At 34.4% G+C, this 22610-nt stretch overlaps 1 protein-coding gene across 3 annotated transcripts in view; it reads right to left on the bottom strand.

Annotated features, from left to right (window-relative positions):
• LOC123533595 (phosphatidylinositol transfer protein alpha isoform-like) overlaps positions 1-22610 on the bottom strand; it is a 60362-nt gene that overhangs the window by 14870 nt on the left and 22882 nt on the right. For all 3 annotated transcript variants that reach the window (XM_045315303.2, XM_045315304.2, XM_045315302.2), the window contains exons 6-8: positions 16649-16729; positions 11122-11202; positions 4672-4767 (exon numbers count right to left, since the gene is read on the bottom strand). In XM_045315303.2, coding sequence (XP_045171238.1) covers positions 4672-4767; positions 11122-11202; positions 16649-16729 — 258 coding nt within the window. The remainder of the gene's footprint in view (positions 1-4671; positions 4768-11121; positions 11203-16648; positions 16730-22610) is intronic.

Here is a 22610-nt window from a genome sequence, read left to right as displayed (position 1 = left end):
TACACGTCACTGCATGTGCAATTACTTCGTTAATATTCAAATTTTCCATATAAAGCACATACTTTGCTCAACATTTGGGAGTGTCCTGCAGTCAATATAACTTTTCAGTGAAGTATCAAAACCCACATCCCGGGATAATTTGCAAGTAGAACATTTCAGAGACATTTTAGGGGTCAAGATTGGGGTCGCGCCCGGAGATGAAGTTCAAATGAAATTTCGTCTCAGCGGTCAAAAAAAAAAAAAAAAAAAAATATCGATATAGTTAACTTAGCAAATTCACCGGTCAAAGTAGACTATATCGACCCAAAATAACAGCTGTTAAATTTCTAAAATAGGTCAAGATCTAGGTCAAGGGACTTGTCATCAAAAAACGCAAAACGCATACCGTCTAATACGTTTAATAGTCTTCTCTGCTAACACAAACACTGGACTGACACAGAAAGTTTTTATTTTGATACAACACTTCCTTTTGAGGAATGGATAACATTGCAAAATTTGCTAGGATTTAAAGATACGCCACAAAATACCTGTATTCTTTTGTATTTCCATGACGGTAGTTTTACATGATTTGCATGAAAAGATTGAAATATACAAGTATTTAGTAACAAGTTGACGGTGACATAGATTAGGCCAAAACAAGGTGTTTAATGACTTAATACTATATTTAATCAATGTAACAATATGTACAGAAATTAGTGTATTAAGTTAAATTTCGAACACTTTTGGTTTCTTCAATGTAAAGTTATCATTCTATGCTATGCTCTTAAAACTATGATGATAAGACGTTGATTGAATAAGTTTTTGCATATGAAGCTGTAAAACTCATTTATTATAGGAAGGGCCTTGATTATCCATCATGGCTGTATATTACTTGTAATTTAAGAATGATTTTCATGAAGTTTCCGTGGTTAAAAAAAAAAAAAAAAAAAAAAAAAAAAAGGTTACTAGGTCGTGGTGGGCATTTAAAAATTTTGTGTTGAAATCAAACATGAAATCAGGCAAACAGCAGAACTATCTAGACGATTTTACTGGAGGTGGTTTTGCGGCTTTAAATGTATTTAAGGATTTGATAGCAGTTGGCAAACGAAAGAACAAAGCAATAATGATTGAAATTTTGGGGTTCAGAGCTTGATTTGTAGACCTACAGATGGTGATCCGAATTCTGACCACTACACTTCAGAAAGTAAATTAAAAAAAAAAAAAAAAAAAAAAAAAAAAAAAAAAAAAAAAATCGATTGTTTCACAGAATAATTTTTATTCAGGACTGCAGATGTATGTGGATTGTTTCGTCTCTGCTTCATCCGACTCATTCTGTTGATTTAACAAGCCTATCACCACATAAGGGTTGAAATTGTTTAGATTTAACAATACTAGGATTCTTGCGATATTACAGTCGGTATACCCGTTTTTTTGGGGTTTTTTTCAGGACTATTTTTGGATTACCAATCAGGGTAAACAGTTGTTTTTTCTGCAAATGCTTGGGGTGAAGGTTTGGATTAAAGGTCATTGGTGTCGCGCAAACTGTTGCCTGACACGTGGCATAAATGTGGCATAACTTCCGATAGAATTGTTCTAGAACTATTATATTATTCCCCATTTATCTGGGGTACTGACTTGTCGAATAAAGAAATCAAATTCAGTGGCGATTATGTTTGGGTGCCTTCATATAAATATTTTATTCAAAACCAATCACGTGCCTGGTCGTTTTAATGGCATTTAAAATGGCCTGCTTTGCCTTTGAATTGAAAAGTTCAAGACATTCTTTATTTAGAACAAAGAAGTATAAAATACACATTTTATTTTATTGGTCGGAAATCTCTACCGATTCTCTGATATAATGTGTAGCACTGCTTTTAAAAGCATTTGAATTATTTCGACAATTATAACCGGTAAAAGTATAGCCTATACTTAGTGAATACATCATCATGTTTATTCATGACGTATGGTTTAGTGTAAGGGTTCTCATCAAAGTTTATCATACCTTACAAGCATTATTTTTCATTAGTTTTTATATGAGAGTGTTTTAAAGTAATCTATTACAGGGTTGTCATACAGAATCAAATTCATTTTTGCGGCGGTAGATATAAACCTGTTTTATTGCAGATTTATTGTAACTACGAATAAAGGATGTTTACAGTTGTTTTCATATCAGCCTATTTTGGCAGGCCACCTATTCAGATTAATTAAGTGTACTGGTAGATTCAAGCGTCGGTGGGATCCCGTATTTAGAGAAGAGGCTGACCTGTCTTTTACGGACAGTATTTGGTTATACGTTTAATAAATTCTAAGACAAATCAGAAAGGGGATTTTTATTTTGTTGAAAATACAAAACGAAACCAGTGTAGCTTGCCCATAATTCAATTAATTTAACGCGATTCTATGAAATATTAAGACACTATTTTCTTATGGGCAATATCCCCCAAGTCAAACATTCAAAAGACCAAATAGTTTCAAGCAATTTCTGACAAAATGTTCATCGCTACCGACGCTTTACATGCTAGAGGTTTAAATTTATGACAATTATTTCACAATTTGGACACAAATTCAAATAAAACTTGTGTGTGCCAAAAGTTGATACAATTCTTCATTGATTTAGGTAAACTATTAAACAATATCCGAAATTACGAATTTTTGGTGATTTGAAACTATGTATGTACTTTTACCATGTATACACGCAAATAAAACAAGTAACTTTTCATGACTACTTACTGTGATTCAGAAGTTCTGACGTCACAAATAACCTAACATCGAATTATTTTGTTAAGATCTAGTTTGCCCAAGGTTTTTACGGTTAAACCAAATCACACGATAATGTGTTATGCCACAGCAACTTTTTTCCCGGTAAAATGTTGTTCAGATTTATGCTATTAGGGATAAGTGCATCAATACGCTTAATTAGTTTGTCCTGTACGTACTGATCATTCGTGTTAGAAATATTACAGTATCTTTCGGTAACACCGCATGATATTTTCGACTCCGGCGATTGGCTGGCCGTGTGGATTGAATGTTTACCTATATTGTATGCGTTCGCTATAATTTCTTTCGCGCGGGATTCATTGCATTTTACTTGAGATTTGCCGCGGTCACAGAGATGCTTTAATAGAAAAATTGTAAATGTCTAATTTTTCTTTGTGTTGATTTTTTGGGGGATAAATTTTTGCAAAATTTATTGTGGCGGAAAAAATCAATAAATCGAGAGGAGACGGGACGCATGGTTTGTTAAAACAGCTTTCTAGCACTGAGTGTTTGGTAGCAGCTCTTGACTGCTGTCGTGGCATCGTTTTGGTGTGGAGCCGTGGTGAGCTGAGGTCTGCTGTCATACATTCGGGTGTGGTCCGTGTGCTGGGTGCCGTCTGCGGTTTTTATGGGTCATCGCATCGCGTGTTGTCTCATGCTTGCGCCTGGTCTCCTCTCGCTTGAAGATAGAGCGGCCAAAAACATGCCAACTTAACTTTTCAATGTTTTTCTCAGATCTATTGATGCATTTACCTTAGCAGATGTAGAATATATTAATTTAGAAATCAAGTATTTTAAGTCATTTGTTCGTCATAATGTGTTATATGATCTTAAAACATTAAACAGTATAACAATGAGATAAATAAAAGACAAAGAATGGTACATGTTCTTATTTTATGTCGAGTAATATGGAATAATTTGACAAAACATGGACTTCTACAAAAATTGCACCAATTTTCAAGTCCAAAAAGGGCCATAATTCAGCAAAAAATAGTTAACAGAGTTTCGTACTCTTGCCTACAGATGGAAATCATGATGATAAACAAGTGTTCAAAGTTTCAAAGCCATATAGTATGTCAAATAGTTTGGACAAAACATGGATTTGTACGATACCTGAAACAATTTCCAAGTCAAAAAGGGCCATAATTCAGCCAAAGTAGTTGACAGAGTTATGTACCTTCAAATATAAATCATGATTATAAGCAATTGTTCAAACTTTTAAAGACATATGTCAAATAGTTTTGACAAAACATGTACTTGTACAAAAATTGTACCAATTTCCAAGTCAAAAAAGGGCCATAATTCAGCCAAAATAGTTGACAGAGTTATGTACTCTTACCTAAGCTTTATCTCAAAAGACTTTGTCAAAAAGTGGACTGGTACCAAAAACTTAACCAAGGTGTGATGCTGACACCAACACCAATGTTGACACCGTGGTGAGTAGGATAGCTCTACTTATACTTCAAACAGTTGAGCTAAAAACATAAAAGTTACTGAAAAAACGTACTCGGGGAAAAAACAAAGTCTGTTTATTTGTTTATTTTGTAGGGTTTTATGTTGTACTGACACAATTACAGGTCAAATGGCAACATTCCAGCTTTTTATGGTGGAGGAAGACCCCAGGTGCCCCTCCATGCATTATTTCATCACTAGCCGGCACGTGTAGAACCACCGACCTTCCTTAAGCCAGCTGGCTGGCTTCCTCACATGAAGAATTCAATTCCCTCCATAAAGTTTGGGGGAAAAAACATAAAAGTTATTGAAAAAAACATAAAGTTTGGGAATAAACATAAAAGTTACTGAGAAAAAACAAATAAAGTTGGGGAAAAGAAAAACAAAGTTCAAACTATATTGTAACTACATCACCTTGCTTTTTAGATTTACCAAAAACCTAAAGAAAATTTGTAGAAAGTTTAATACCAAAACCAAACTTACTCTATTGATAAAAGATTCTACTCTTCCCTGAAGTCCAAACCATTTAAACTTTATGGTGACCAATTTGTAAGCACACATAACAGGGTCCACTGATTTCTGAAATGATAAAAGCATGGTATCATTTTTTTTCATTTTTGTCATGTTTTTACCATCCCACCAACACAGTTATAGGTCAAATGGTGATGTGGTGAAAAAAGACCCCATGTGCCCCTCAGGGCATTGTTTCAGACAGTCTAGCACTTGGGTAGATCCACTGACTATTTTTTACACCAGCTACATAGTTTCCTCAAATAAAAAAGACTCTACACCTGAAGCAAGGTTTCAAACCCATAATGGCAAAGGGCAAGTAATTCCAACAGTGACTTTACCCACACAGTCATGGTGACCTCTTATGAAATGACTTTTTACTACAGGCAATTTGTACATCTTCATGAAGAATAATTGATTCCATTTAGAATCAAACTTACAACCTCTTGGCTGATAGCCAGAGCTAGAAATACTTAAGCTATATTGACCACCTAAGATGACAAAAAGACAAAACAGTCCAAGACCTTTCCTTGATGCATAGGTTATAAAACTGAAGTTATGAGACTTGTCTCAAAAGTTGATTTTGGTCGATTTTCAGCAAAATACTGAAATTGTCCATTTGGCATCACTGAATTTTTAGACTGGTCTCAAAAAAGTTTTTTTAACCTTGCAGCCTAAAAAAATATTTTGCCTTTAGGGGACTTCCAAAAACACAAATATTACAATGTTAAAGTCATGACTGTTCATTTAACTAGCAAGACAGAAGCAAATATATCACATATAAAGGCAGGTTTTATACCAAGATCCAAGTATTGATTTACAATACAAGGCAACATATGTTTTTATATTCCATTAATAACCATAAAATTTGTTCATCTATTAAATGTTATAATCAGGGAGAAGAAGGAAAAAAACATTATAGAATCACATATTGATTTAGTAGGAATAATACCCTTCAAAGTGTCACAGCTGGACCTATATAATTCTGACTATTGTTTGAACCAACTTTTCTGTAACAATGTTTTAACTGTTCTCTTTAAAGAGTAACCAGTACCACTTATGTTATACACCATTCTAACAAAGTAGGCAAGTGATAATTGGAACCTTTTTTCAACTATTGTAATCCCTTTTGAATAACTCTTCAAAAAATAATTTTGAATAGTATTTTACATTATAAATCTCAGCCATTTTGGTCAACGAAAATTCCTGATATTCTATTTTGCTGATGCACTGTAAAAAAATTTCAAGATATCTTAAAAGCAACATTTTCATGCAAACATTTTGTAACAATTCATAAATTTTTATACAGGGAAAAATACATTCTCTGCTATAAAATATATTTTTACAGATGCGTTCAAATTCAAAAAGATCTAACTTTACTACTACAGCCATAAAGACCCTTAAAAATGATGCTTTACTAATAGTACAGTAAAATGGTGTAAAAATACTTCAGAAAATGGGAAAAGCATGAAACTTGGTACATAACTACTTTGGGGCAAAATACTAAAAATGAGCATGAAAACCCACTCCGAAAAAATCCAATATGGCCGAAAAATCTAAGATGGCCGCCAATATGTATATATTTTCAAAAATACATAATATTATATATAAAATTTTTATTGAACACTTACAGTCATCAGTATTATAAGCTAAAACCACTGCCTGAATAAATCCAAACATATTATATTAACAAAAATACCGCTCTTCCAACAAAAATTGAAAAAGTTTCTCCCTTGGATAAAATGTGCTATTAAGCAAAGAAAAGTCATAATGCATTTATATGAATCAAAATTAAGTAAAATAATGGTAACTGGCATATCAAGAATGTTTAAAATGGCAGCAGTCCTGTGCAGAACTTTACAACAATTGAAAATTTAAATTAATTATAATTACATTCGAACTTCGGTTTAACTGGAACCCATCAGGACCGACTAAATTTAATTCGAATTATCGGTAGTATGAGTGATCGAAAAATATATTATACAGAATTTGTTTGGGACCTAAACATAGATTAATTGAAGAATGTTGTTCGAATTATCAGAGTTTGAGCAAACGAAGTTTTAGTCTGTAATGTGTATTAGCGAATAAATGACATTTGTTTCACTTTGTCATTAGTTTTTTTGGACTCAGAATTTGTAGGTGTGCTGTATTCATTTCAATTTATTTACACTAAGAGAACTAATGACACTTAATAAAACTATATAATTCATTAATTATGTTTGTGATAGAACCATGTGAACATCCCTGGCCTGTCAGATAAACATATATCTTTGGGAAAAAGTCATTGCCGGTTAAATCACGTAATCAAATTTACATTTGCATGTCCCCTGTAATTTTCTGTTTTTGTCAAATTGTAGCACCATTGTTCCATAACAATGGTTTTATAGCTTAATGTCATAACATAATGTACAGTCACTAATGCCCTGATCACTCTCAGGCAAAGACCATGATGATCATACTGCTTCCTGAAAATTTTGACGGGGTGGGGACGGGATCAAACTCGAAAAAATGTGCATTTTCAAAAGTTCATACTGCGCGCTTTTAACATCCTTGCCAGTTCTCACGCGCTAACACGTTTCACAACTAATTTTCTTCCCAAATGCGCTTCTTCACGTCCATGTGTTCTTACTACTTTCTTAGTACAATCATTCAGATTGCACCTCCCGCTTACCATGCTTAACCATATGCTTATCCCCTTTTCACTGTATTTGTCGGCTACTTATAAATACTACGCCATGCGCCTCTTTTTTTCCATTCCTTCTGCAAGCTATATTGACATAATTGTGTCCGCATCTACACTCAACAACCATAAAATACAATAAACAACGACCCCCCACCCACCCCAACGCCCCAATGAATAAAAAAGAGCAGTCTTATAGAGAGACTGCGGGGAATAAGCAATAGCAGTGTGAAGGATATACGGAGGTCCAAAAGCCACTACAACTGCCAGTGCTGCTGAGTCCATGATTATGTGGCAATTCCTGATGATGTTCGATACCCCATTGCTGATTGAAAACGAAGTGATTGGGAATTGGATCCAGTATTCATACTTAATTTTCAGAATCTGAACCAATCATGGCGAGAACCTGCTGCAAACGTGACACAGATGTTTTAAGAACTGAAAGATCGTATTAATAACCTTATGCGTAAAACTACAATGTGGCATGCACGTAGCATGGCATAGCACACAAGCGTAGATAATTGTATAAGAACTCCATTGGGCGTAGCAAAATGCAATGATAACCCAATGAAGCGCAGTGAGCACGCCATGCAACCTTTCCCGTTTAGCACCACGCTTGTACTATGTCCTACTAGTTTTAGTTAACATTCTATGTTTCCTTCCCTGCTTCCCGATAGAACCGCGTTCTCACTACATTTTTTGAAGATGTTCAAAATTCGACCACGTTCTCTAACACTCATGGAACCATAATTATTAATTATCATGTTCTTATCGGAGTCTACTGTATTTCTTCTACATTGTACAAGTTCTTACTGTGTTCCTGCTAGTTTTTACAACGAAATGGGAACGTGGCTGAGTGTAACGGGGTATAAATTAAGAGCAGAATCTTTCATTTCTACAAGAAAAATGTGCTCTAATATCTATTTCTGGACATTTTAACTGAAATTAAAATTAAATTAAATTGAGTACTTGAGGATTTTTCTAATGAACACAGGTACATTCGAAACACAATTTTGATACCAATTTAAATTACTAGTTTTAAGCGACAAATAATTTTCTATTTACCATTGTACTTCCAGTTAAGCCCGTCCAATGTAAGAAAAAACACTGCTTGTCAAACCCAAAAATAACCAGTACAGCTCGCGTTTACCGGGGAATCAACTTTTAAATGCATTTTCTACATCTTCCTACAAGCAAACTGTTCGTATTAATTTCCTGGGTAAAAAATTTGGGGGCTTTTGATACTCTTCTTTACAGCAAAACATGTCAAGTAGCTTGATTTAACCATCTGTTCACATATAGATTTGGGGTATAATGTGTATTCCTGCATTTATCTGCTACAACCTCTTGAAAGGTTTGCCCATTAGGGCGGGCACCTAAGGGGGTCGGGGGTTCTATCACTTTCCTAAAATTCCTAGTCAAGTTTAAAAAAGGTCTGACCAAGAGATCTTTGATATATTTTGGGAAACCTTTCCAATAGTTTTTTGTCTCATGTACCCGAGTCTCGTACCAATAGCTCCTCAAGTGCATTTTTCAACCTCGATAAAGTCCCGTCGAGGGAAAACGTAATTTGTCAACGGCTGAAATGCCCCTTTCACTGCCTTATCAAGTTAACTAAAGTTGTCGACAATCTCACAGAATAGTTACTAAGTGTTGTCCATGAAAGCAACTTTTATATTTTCCCGCCTTACTCTTCTATGTTACACAGTTAGCAATTTATTACGCAACATTTGACTGGGTGCATAATAAGGAACATTGTTTCATTTATCCTACTATCCTCACTATAATTCTATTCTTGCATTTCGAAGTCACAACTGAAAGGTGTATTTCGTACTTGGTGTCAAAGAAACTACAATTTTATATACAACTAAGTTTAATTGACCTTCACATTCCCATATACTTACCATCTAAAAACAAGGTTTCATAAGGAAATCTTTAGAATTTGCAATTTTGAAGTTATTGAAGAATCCGCCATTCGCAAATGATGGACAGACATACAGACGGACAAAATGATGTACAAGAGGAAAAAATAAGATAACAAGCATGTTCTCCATTTGTCCCTCTGTCTATGTTAAATTTCTCAAGAAACAATCTCTCCTTGTTTTGAAGAAATGCAGGATGACACTTTGTGTCATATTCGTGCACTATTTGTTGCTACAGCAACAGCATTTGTTGTCATAGGAACAAATTTAAATGGCATTGGCATTCTCTGCATTGCCATCTATTCATGTACCATGTATCATGAAAAATTCTGCTGAAGTTTCAAAGTTATTGCAGTATCCCACTCTGCATGGCTGACGTATTGACATGCATACAGGGGCAACCCATAAGCCCCATCTGGCTAAATACTGGTAAGGGAATAACAACAATGTTTCAATATGCTGCTGTGGAGGGAATTCAAGTGAAATAATATAAGTTACATATATTAAAACAAAATATTCTTTAAAATATGAAAACTACACAATGATAATATTAAACTAGGTTTTAAAGGTTAGATTTGTGCCGTTACCATGGAAACAGAAAGAAACTAACATCATTTGAATTGTTATTTTTGCATTTGATGCAAATTTAGGATTTATTTTATTATATACATTTATATTTAGTGCATTTTGGGGGTGAATGTAAAAATAATGACCTTTCATTAGAATCTTCTAAGGTAAATATTGAGTTTTGGTGGCCATTTTGGAAAATGGCCGCCATATCGGCCATCTTGACAGATATCAAATGGGTCCCATGAAAAAAATGTTTTTAATGCTTTAATAAATAGCTGTGCCAATTTTGGTGCTTTTCCCATTTTCTGAAGTATTTTAGCATTTTCTGTTACGAATTGATCGCACTATAACTACTTGATCCTTGAAAAATTCACCAAAGACCCTATAACAGATTTTGTAGACCAAACAGTAGTTCCAATATACTGGCAAAACATACAGAATACTGACTAGTTTAGATAACTTGGCAACAATTATCCATTTCTTATGCAAACTAGAAAATATGTCCTGAAGCCAGGTGTCCCATCCTTCAATATGACCTTGTTGTATGATATATACCAATAGGGTAAATAAAACATTAAATCTAAGATTTATGCCACTAGTCTTATGTTACAGCTCAATCAGTTTCACCCAATGAAGGTTTGTTCATTAATACCAAATAGTTTCTTATGAAATTTGCCAACTGTAGGTCAAAGTGTTCTTTACTTTTTGAGCAAACAGTTTTCAGTGCCAAGATCAATGTGGCCTTGACCCTTGACCAAATTAAAGGGGCATCTACTGACCACAAGCATTCATCTTAGAAAGATTAATCTTGGCCTCTGTTCACAGATGATCTCTGTTAACAGGTAGCCTCTGTACTGAGGTGATCTCTGTTAACAGATTGTCTCTGTTCACAGGTGATCTCTGTTTACAGGTTGTTTCTGTACAGAGGTGATCTCTGTCAACAGATTGTCTCTCTTAACAGGTGATCACTGTTCACAGGCTGTCTCTTACAGAGGTGATCTCTGTTAACAGATTGTCTCTCTTAACAGGTGATCTCTGTTCACAGGTTATCTCTGTACAGAGGTGATCTCTATTCACAGATTGTCTCTATTCACAGGTGATCTTTGTTCACAAATAGTGTCTGTTCAAAGGTTGTCTCTGTTCACAGATGGCCTTTGTTCACCGGTGAGTCTTGTTTACTGGTGATACCTAGCACAGGAATGACTGTATACATTTACTCCAGTCACCAGAAAAAGCTAAATTCAAACTTACTATCCAGTCTTTATTATCCAGTGGTCCTCGTCCCGTCTTTTCTGATTTAAAAATTTTAGGATCAAACTCCTTCTTGTAATCCTGAAAAATATTCACCTCAACTGTAATTTATTTCTGTAATAATTAATGCTATAAATAGTAAGATAATTTTATGTAAATAATGAACATTTTTTTTATTCAATACATGTTTTTGGTCATACCATCACACCTTTTCCCTGCCATTCTGAACTTGGCATGTAGCAATCCAATCCGATCCAGGAGTGAAAGCCAACGATTCACAGATCGAACCACAATTCTCATTACAAGGACAATACTAGTCTGTGTTCAGATCCTGTGTTTTGTTCACAGGAGATAACTCCTGAGGCTATTCAAACTTTGTATAACTATGTCCCTTTTCTTCTCAAAACACATAGATAATCAGAGCCAAGACTTGTGAAGTCAGAGTATTATTAGAATTATTTTTTCTAAAAAGGAAAAGATTATCTAGTCGGTAGCCAGACATACTTAGGACAATATCAACACAATCAATTTAATAAACAATGAACTAATCATGCTAATAGGAATGTGTATTGTATCATCATATACACACTCAAGTCTTATTTCAAATACAAGAACAGGAATCCTGTCATCAAAACATGCGAAAATTAATTTATGTATGCATGTCGCTAGAGAAAGACAAAAATTGTGTGCAAGCATTTCCATACGGTCATTCAGAAATGCTTGCTTGCAGATGCAGGGGTCACGCTGTCGATCGCCACTTGAGCCATTTGCAACAAAAAATTAAATGTGGCTCCGAAATTTTCTAATTGGCGAAAATGGTCCGAAGCTATGTCTGTCTGCAAAACTACTAATACTGCCAGTTTTACAAACCAAAAGGTGTGAAAAATCGATAATCTGTGTAGACACAACATTCGTTATTGAAAGGGAGGGAGCCAATTTGCAATTTTTTTTATTTTATCAGGCAGTTAATTGGCAATAATTAGATTATTGAATAACAAACTGGATAATTATAATCATCATTTTGTGCACTTGATACGATTTTATGAGCAGTCGGCCATCTAAGACAAATTTTCTATGATTGCAGAGGGTTAGTTTGGGCAAAAACAAATAAAAATGCATTAGACAAGCAGAAATGGTAAGTATTGAATAGCTATGGTCATAGAAAAGCAATAAAACAGGACTGGTATTTTATCAAATATTTAATTCTAACTTACGTTTTCCGAATTTGTCACCCGTTTTCGCGACCGTGATTTTCGGATATTTCTGTCATTTCTGACGAGATTTTTTAGTGCAATCTTAATAAAAAGCCAATAAAAAGTCTACATTTAAGAAAAATATGACAACTGTTGCAAAAGGAGCTCTTATTTTGAAGTATTTTTCAAGAATAAAACATGCAAAGGCATCGAACCCCACCCACTTACAGGCAATGTGCAAAATAAGACACTGTTTTTTTCCAAACATTTTTTTTCTTTTTTTGACATCTTTATTTTAAATTTATATATGTGATTTCCAGATTTTTTTTATTAAATGGCAGATGTTCATAAAAATGATAATTTTAGAAATTAACACAAATTGATTTTCTAAATAGCTTTTTAAAAGGTTACTAAGAAATATGTAGTAACTTTATTAATTTCTTGAGTAGTATGAGTACTTTGGTACATAAAATGTAGTCCCACAAAAACATCAATGCTATGCGCTTCGCCGTTTTTGGCCATATAATTTTATCTTCGGAAAAAGCAGTGGCTCAGAGAAAAAAAATCCCAGTGTGACCCCTGAGATGGTCAATTTGACCTCATATAATTTAGCAGTATTCTTCTATTTTCAACTTATAAAACTTTACTTTCTTGAAAATTAGATGACCATATTTACTTTTAACTGGAATATTTTTAAGAAATTTGAGTAACACAATTCAAATACCTTTCACACATTTCGACATTTTCTACTAGAAAATACAACACTACTCTAAGCTTTACATAATCTATGATCCGTTTCCTTCTAGTAACCAATATTTTGGGTAGTAGCACATTACAGTGCACAAAATACATATATTAAAATGTTTATAAAGCCTCTTGAGTGGGAATTAATTGATATTATGTTAACACTTCACAATGTTTGTATTCAACAATCTCCGCGGTTAGGAATATTTGTACTTGACTTTCAGTTTTAACTTGTCTAATGGTCAAAAAACAAGTACCTAATCCATATAAGAAAACTGTTTTACAACATTATCAGTAACCTCCCTTGCAGTAAAATTTAGACTATCAAAAAACCAATGAAAAGTTGATACTAGATTTCTCATACCAAAATATGAGTTTCCTTCATCGTAAATTTTTCCTACCAATGTTTCTTATTTTTTAATTCTTAAATCTATGTACTGACAATCTTATTCACAAGTACTTATTACGATAAATTAACCAATAGTGATTCTAATATTCTGTAATTCTATTATCTCCCTTTATTCAATTTTTTGAGAAGGCTATTAATCTAAGAATAGAAATAACCAGTTCTAACAAGAGCACCGCCTTGCGGGTGCTGACGCTCATCTGATTTTTTTTGTGTGATAGAAATATTGTCCTACCCGTGATTTTCTAAGTCTAAAAAGGGCCATCATTCTTGCAAAAAGCAGGATAGAGTTATGTTTTTTGATGTACAGTGTCCACTTATGATGGTGAAAAACTGTTGAAAGTTTTAAAGCAATAGCTTTGATAGTTTATGAGAAAAGTTGACTTAAACATAATACTCAACCAAGAAAATGATTTTCTAAGTCCAAAAGGGGCAATAATTATTGCAAAAATCAGGATGGAGTTACGCTGCTTGCTGTACAGGGTCAGCTTATGATGGTGAACAAGTGCTGCAAGTTTCAAAGCAATAGCTTTGATAGTTTAAGAGAAAAAGTTGACCTAAACATAAAACTTAACCAAGAAATCTGATATTTTCTAAGTCCAAAAGGGGCCATAAATCTTGCAAAAAGCAGGATGGAGTTATGTTTCTTGCTGTACAGGGTCAACTTATGATGGTGAACAAGTGCTGCAAGTTTTAAAGCAATAGCTTTGATAGTTTAGGATAAAAGCTGACCTAAACATAAAACTTAACCAAGAAAACTGATTTTCTAAGTCCAAAAGGGGCAATAAATCTTGCAAAAAGCAAGATGGAGTTATGTTTCTTGCTGTACAGGGTCAGCTTATGATGGTGAACAAGTATTCCAAGTTTCAAAGCAATAGCTTTGACAGTTTGGGAGAAAAGTTGACCTAAACATAAAACTTAACCAAGAAATCTGATATTTTCTAAGTACAAAAGGGGCCATAAATCTTGCAAAAAGCAAGATGGAGTTATGTTTCTTGCTATACAGGGTCAGCTTATGATGGTGAACAAGTATTCCAAGTTTCAAAGCAATAGCTTTGATAGTTTAGGAGAAAAGCTGACCTAAACATAAAACTTAACCAGGCAACGCCGACGCAGACGCCGACGCCGACGCCGACAACCGCTCAAGTGATGACAATAACTCATCATTTTTTTTCAAAAAATCAGATGAGCTAAAAATAGATTCTTAACAGTAAAACTGACCTTTAAGGAACTTTTACTTCATCATGATGTATTTCAAACTGAAAATGTCAACGATATACAAAACTAGCTACATCACAGAGCATCCCTACTAAGTTTGGCTGAAAGCCCAACTGAAGTTTCTGAGTAGTTCTGTTAAACTTTTGTGAATGATGGACAATCAGACTAACAGACAGACGGACCAACAAGATTAAATATATGGGGAGATATAATTAAGCTGCCATTCACATAAAATTCTACATTTTTTGTATTACGGAGGATTAGATCATTCAAAGAGTAATGTGTTCAACTGGTAGCTTTAACCTTTACCCTGCCAAATTTTAAAACAGACTGTCCATCATTCAAACTGGGGAGTATCACTTTATCAAGTGTGTATACTAAAATTGTACGGACTGAATAGCAAACTGTTACACTGCAAACCATGATAACATAAAACTTAGAGACCTTACCATGCTAAATTTCTATAATGGACTTGTCCATCATTCAATTTGGGCAGACCCACTTATTCAAAGGGAGTTCAATGAAAATTTATTGACAGAATAGCAAACAATACAGATTTTGATCAGACTGCACATATGTGCAGAATGGTCATGATCTACTATGGTCGCAAAGGCAGTATCAATCATGCCCAGCATGTTGAGTGTTAACCAGCTCACAGTTTTGTCATACTTACACTTCATTTCATTCACATGATACCGCTGTAACAAATACATCTCATTATCGGACACTATCATATATTTACATAATCATATCCTACTCAAACACTTCTATCCCATTCATTATCATCGCTGTCCTTCATACTTAACCTTTGAACCTTCCTGGGTCAAAATTTAGATCATTTTACTGTACAATGTACGGTATAACGGTAACTTCATACTGTACAATCTGAGTGAATTGGATCTTTTTCCCCAGTTCTAATCCAACCATAAACTACAAATATCTATAGTCCTTTCCCTTGCCTATGATTTTAGCAAGAGCCCTATGACCTTGACCTTAGTGGTGGCTTGGGTTTTGTGGAGTTTCATTGGAATTCCTTGGTTCATTTAAAAGACTGAAAAACCTTGACAAAAAGTAAACAAGAGCTCTGACTAACAGAGGGCATAATATGCCTGTTGGCAAACAGAATAGAACAGGTCAGTAAAAACTACTCTGAGGATGTGTTTGGGGGTAATGGGGAAGAAAATGCACAGTTAGGGGTGGATACCCCTGTAACCTTGACCTGTGAGCCAGACCCTCAAATAATTAGGGATCTTCCTAAAATGGTACTTAGTCATTGTGTAAAGTTTGAATGCCATAGCTCTTGTACTTTTGGACCTTGTGCCCGGAAACAAATAGATTACCAGAAAAAAAGACAGCTCCTTCGAGACCCTGACCTCAGATCCCTGTGATGTTGACCTTTAAGCCACTGATTTCAAAATCAGTAACAATCTTCCTAAAAGTACTTAACCCTTGTGTAAGTTTGAAAGTCTAAACTTTCGTATTTTAAGGCTTAAGAGTCCGAAAACCATTTTTAGTTTCCAGTTACTGTGACCTTGACCTTTGACCTGACCCTTAAAATATAGGGGTCCTACTGAAGTCATGCTTAGTAATAATGTAAAGTTTGAGCTATAGCTATTACACTTCCTGAATTAAGAGTCTGGAAACAGAAAACGTTGATAGCAGAAAATGACATTTCATAAAAATACTATGTCCCATTGTTCCAAAACTTGTACATTTTGTGCAATTCACTTTTTACCTCCCTTTAGGGACTAAAGTAAAGGTAGGGGAAATTTTGTCATGGCATCGTATACCACATACTACATTATACATGTATATATTATATGACAGTGGTTTTCCAAATAATTCGTATATCATGAGTAATTTTAATCAAGAAAACAGTTCATAATGAAGATTTCACCTGCTAATAAACAAAAACTTAACATAAAGAATATTGCTTAGCATTAATGACAGAAATGTTTGTACAAACCTTAGAGGAAACAGGGTCATTTGCTATATCTATAGTTGTTACATTTCTCTTTTGTAAATCATCCCCTGTAAGCCCATGTATCTGAAATAAAAATACATGTATCAAAATTTACACTAAAGAATTATCTTTACTAGATATATATTTACTTACAAGCTTCACATTTAATACAGACACTGACCTTTCAAAATGGGAAATTCTTGTAAGTGAAATTGCCTGTTTTGGAAAAAGATGCATCTTATTCAATCAGGGCCTTTTTCAGTCCAAGTCTGAATTTTTTATGTCTTCTTTACCTGAAATTAACTCATTTTTTTTTCCTAATTTGTAAAATTTCATTTTTTAAAATTATAAAAAATATTTGTATGGTATCTATTTATACTGCAAAGTTTTTCTGGCAAAAATAAGACTTTTTTCCAAATTAGAAGCAGCCAAAAATCAGCTTTTATTATACTTGGATGAAAAGTTTCAACAACTGAATGTATTCTATGGGTGGTAGGTTATTCTATTCAGTTTAAACACTTTTTGTCTTTTGCTTTATTTTGAAAATGGCTGTGGTTGTATCATCAGCATTGTTGAACAAAAATATTTGTGAGGAACTAATTTTCCCTGGATTTTGCAGCTATGGAATTTCGAACCACCAGATATAAGCCGTCTTGAAACTGAAGTGTCATCCAATCAGATCGCATATTATAACGCACGTAGCCAGACTCCAATAGTGTTGTATCCAGAGAGATTTAGAAGGGCGGAGCGCCCCGCCCTTTTTTCTTGCGCCCTCCTGCCCGTATTTAGCGCCATTGATGTGTAACTGCGCCACTCTAAATGCCCTTTGTGAAGCCCCGCCCTATTCCACTTATCACGCGCCGAAACTGCGATTGATTGACAAGCAATTAAAGCATCAATCGGCCGTTTCTCGCTATCGCTAGTTATGTCATGTAATCAAGGTCGCGTGTCTGTGTGTATTGATCCGTGTACATTAAACAGGGTGCAAGTTTATCGAGTCGATTACATAAATGTATATGCGGCGAGTGTTTGTCATTGAAATTGATTGGGATAATTGTTGTTTTTCGCAGAAAAAAGCGACCGATTGTAAGAAATTTTGGAAAGTATTTTAATTAAGGATTGTTTTGGTCACGTCGGCAAGCATCTGAGGATTAACTGGAATTAATTTAAACGGTAATTAAAAGGTAATTTACTATAATTTTCTTATTGTACAGATTTTTTTGGCCAAGAAAGTTTTATGTAGGTTGTCATTCTTTCTAGAAACTTTGACATTACCAGTGTAAAAGTAAATCATGCCTTCCGAAAAACGGAAGAAAATTCAACTCCAAAATGAGCGTGCTAAAATTGCACAAACAAACAGGATTTTGTAGCTACAAGATGAAATAATAAATGCACTCATGCCATTGTGCAGATTGTAAACTAGGGAAAGCAAGTCAGAAAATGACACATGTCTGATGTCACTAAATCCATGCTAATCATCACAGAGGAGAGATAATATTGAAATTAAAGAAATTAATAGTTTAGATAATTATTAACCATACTCCTTGATCCACTCTTGATTTATATAACATAATGGCTTATATCATTAATAAACCAACACTTGCTTAGATATTTAAAAAAAAAATCATTATTTGCGGTAATTCTATATTTTAGTTTATGTCATTTTTTGGACACCATACTTTAGTGTAATGTTTGACAGATGCTGATTTTTTCGAGCGTTCAGGCGCCGAATCAAGGGGAAATCACTCAAAATTACCCGGATATCAACATGGCGGACACATGCTGCAGTGGCATTGAGAAATCTTAAAACAAAAATGCTTTTTAACACATATAAATTGTTGTGTACGACAATAATAATATGTAAGTAGTACATGTAAATGTTTTTATCATTACGTTACCTAATACAATTAAAAAATAATGAAATAATTTGAAAACTTCACCTCGGAGGGTTGTTTTTTAGTTTTTCCCATGATGCGGAAATATCAAATACATGTGAAATAACGGTCAGTTGATAAATTTTGTTAGCCAATACACTGATCGGTGTATTGTTGAATACACCAATTGGTGCATGATACACCGATCGGTGCATGATGCATCAATCGGGCAATATACTAGACCTGTTGCGGCTGATAGCAGTGCAGAAGTCATTTTAGTTTGTGAAGCACTAGTCACGTGCTATTTTCAGTTTTTACAACTATTTTAACTGTTTAAAAGTGAGAAAATACTTCCGAAAAAAAAAGTTTGATATCTTAGAACTACAAAATAGAAAGTAAACAGTCATGTACATGTGATTTACTAAGAACGAAATTTGTTGTTTTATAGAAAATAACCTGTCTTTCAACTTTATCCTACTTATTATGAACAGCTTGGTACATTCTTTATGATAAACCAGGGTCCATGTGGCGTAAAAAAAATATATAAAAAAAAATCACCAAAAGGAATGTATCAAAAGGATCCTTATAAATAGAATAATGTCACAGACATCCAAAGTAGTCAGTATTTAATGTTGTTGTTGTTGTAAAGGAAAATAAAACTTGATTTGGAACAATTCATATTCACTTTCAGACAAACAGACAGTGATACACAAGACACAGCACCCAGCAGTGAATCTTTGCCTAACCAGTGTGTGTCGTCACCGCCTGAATCACAAGATACAAGGTATGCAATGTTGACTATACGCAAAATACTGTAATATATTGCGTAAAACTCAAATACACTCTGACCGCTTGATGGTTGTAAGTTTGAGCTCTGCTACAGGCTATATTTCTCAATGTTAGAAAGTTTGCAACATACAGATTTTTCTTAAAAATGGTATATTGACTATAGAATCATGAAATGCAAATCACCATGCTAGTTGCTTAGTTTTTCTGTCTTGATTTGGCATTAGTGTCTTTTTAGCAGTTTTCAAGTGGAGGTAACTCGTACGCCTTTAAATATCAGTATTCATTATTGTACTTACACTGACGAGACATGAAACGCAACAATCATTATTCTTGAATTTATTTTGTACTTATACCAATTGTGTTTTACGGACTGTTGTGCTGATTAAATTATAGGTATCGTAGATGTGTTTATGTTGGACATTCCAAGGTGATGTTTTTGTAGTACAAAATATATTCAAGCATATATTTGTTGCGTTTTCATATCTCGTCAGTGTAGTTGTCTCTTTTCTTGGAAATTAATGTGGCTTTATATTTTACTTCAGTAATGTTGTTCAAGAGCAAGAGCCGGAAACAACCTCCAAGAAAGTTTGAATGTCAACGCCAACCAAACACCCAGAGTGATTTCGTAAAGCAAAACACAAGCTAGGGTTTGACATAGAATGGACACGCAACAGACCATGGTTGTTACATAAATTAGAATGTTAAATGAAAAAAGTGTTGAGGTCATGATCTGTACTTTGTGTCAGAAACATAAGACATTGAGGAAAACGGAAGTGATTCATGGTCAAAATCAGGTTATAAAAGCCTCCGTCTTGATAAGGTGAAAGAGCATGAGGATTCTTCTCAACACAAAGAAGCTGTAACTCTTGAAACAAAGTCACAAGTAACAATTGAAGACTCCATAACAGAAAAAACACCACTAAGTGAGAAGGAGTTTGAAGCAGTACTGTGTGCCACAAAATGTGTACATTTCTTGGTTAAACACAACATACCAGTAACAAATGTCTATGAAGACTTTATTAACTTTGCCATCAATGACCTCCAAAGCCCATTCTCGCTAATCTTTCCAAAGGTAAAAATGCTACATACAAAAGCCGTACAACTGCCACAGAATGCTCACAGCAATGTCTGAAGATATTGAAGAGACACTTAAACAGAGGTGAAGAAAAGTCCAGCCTATGCTATTATGACAAATGAAGCCACAGACATCTCCAATAAAAAACATCTCGCTTTCTGTGCAAAGTATGTCGACGAAGCAGGTGAAATAAAGGTTGACTTCATCAAAGATGTAAGAGTTGATAACGGCAAGGCTGAGACAAATATTCAAGGAAACTGTGGAATTAGTCCAAGATGAAATAAGGGTTGACAACTTTGTAGCATTCGGAAGTGATGGGTGTAATACCATGATAGGGAAAAAAAGTGGTGTGACAACGAGACTGAAGGAAGTTAAACCAGAACTAGTTACAGTACACTGCCATAATCACAGACTAGCCTTAGCAGCAAAAGACAGTTTTCAATCACTAAAAGAGTTTCAAGAAACTGACGAAGTTCTTTCCAGTGTACATAAGTACTACAAGTCATCATCAAACCGAACAACCTCACTAGAAAAAACTTCAAAATGTCCTTGAAGATTGTGACACAAAACGTGTGAAACAAGTTGCACATACGCGCTGGCTTTCTCATAACGACGCGGTGACATCTCTGAAAGATACATATGCTGCAGTAATTAATGGATCTTGAGAACGCTGTAGAATCAGGGAATGATAAAGTTAGAATAGGGTCTGGGCCATCAGCAAGTGGTCTTGCCAAGAAACTTAAATCGTACCAAACAGTCCATATCATTCACTTCCTCTGTGACGCACTGAAGCCATTGACTCAATTGGCTCTGACTTTCGAGACAAATAACATTGACTTGTCAGTGATAAAACCAAAGATGGATTCCACAGTCTCTGCGTTAAAAAAGTTGAAAAACATCGCCAGGAGTTAGCTTGCACAAGGCATCAAAGCTAATGGATGACTTCGAAATAAGTCCCACCGAACAAAAAAGAAGTGTTGTACATGCAGCTGAAACAAATTCATTGACAATCTTATAGACAACATAGAGAGTCGGCTAGAGAATAGTGATATTATTGACGCAATGAGCATATTTAACATGTCAGGGAAAGGGTCTTTTGATGGAAATGATGAAATTGAACTGTTGGCTGAACACTTCAGTGAGGATGTAGACTCTGCTTTGTATGAGTGGGATTCACTCAAAGACTGTGTAGCTGAACTTGATCCAGTGGTGAAAAACAGTCCCTCAGCCCTCCTTAAGACACTTATGACAGTTTCCCCCACTACCGGTAACACCTATCCTGTTGTGACAAAATTATGTTCAACAGCCGCTGTTCTCCCGTCAGCACTGCTGAGGTTGAGTGTGTATTCTCAAGTGTAAATAGAATTGTGACAGACTTAAGAAATAGGTTAAGTGTGGAAAACACAAATAAACTTCTGCATGTGATAAAAATGACCAATACATCAATTACCAAGCAGTGGTTAAGAGATGGCTGAAGGCAAAGCCTCGTAGAATTTGAATATATATTAACATGATAATAAACACAGGACTATTTTTTCAAGCCTGTATTTAAGGAAGTTAGTATATACTGAAGTCGTACTGAATTGGAAAATAAGTTCATAACTGTATTTTTGTATTGAAGGTTTTGTGGTACATGTATAATACAGTATAAGTTTTGAAGTCTTTTTCAGTATAAATCTGCTACACTACTTCACTACAATGTAGAAAAGATTTCTGAGAAATAATAAGAAGTAATTCCAGATAAATATTTTTTTAATTAAAATGAACTTACTTCAAAATAACAAAATGTCACTAGATCTATTATTTCTGACTGAGTTATATTCTTTGAAGACAGTGTTTTATTGTGTTTCTTGTGTATTTTACAATGTATTCAGTATTTTACTGTTTAACTTGAGAGATGGCTGAAGGCAAAGCCTTACAGAATTTGAATATCAACATGATGATAAACACACAACTATTTTTTCAAGCCTGTTCTTTAAGGAAATTAGTATACTGAAGTCATATCAAATCGAAGTCAATAACTGTATTTTTGTATTGAAGGTTTCATGGTACATGTATAATACAGTATAAGTATGTGTTTTACAATGTATTTAGTAATTTATTGTTTTAGTTTTTCTGTTTGCCTTGATGGAAATGTACTGACAGTTTCCCATAGTCATAGAAGAGAATAATAAATAAAAATATATTGTGTTATATATTGTTTAATATTTCATTCACTGTGGTTTAA

Source organism: Mercenaria mercenaria, chromosome 12, assembly GCF_021730395.1.
Source record: "Mercenaria mercenaria strain notata chromosome 12, MADL_Memer_1, whole genome shotgun sequence".
NCBI lineage: Eukaryota > Metazoa > Mollusca > Bivalvia > Venerida > Veneridae > Mercenaria > Mercenaria mercenaria.
Note: the sequence above shows the minus strand (reverse complement) of the source record. Positions and strands in the feature narration are given on the sequence as shown.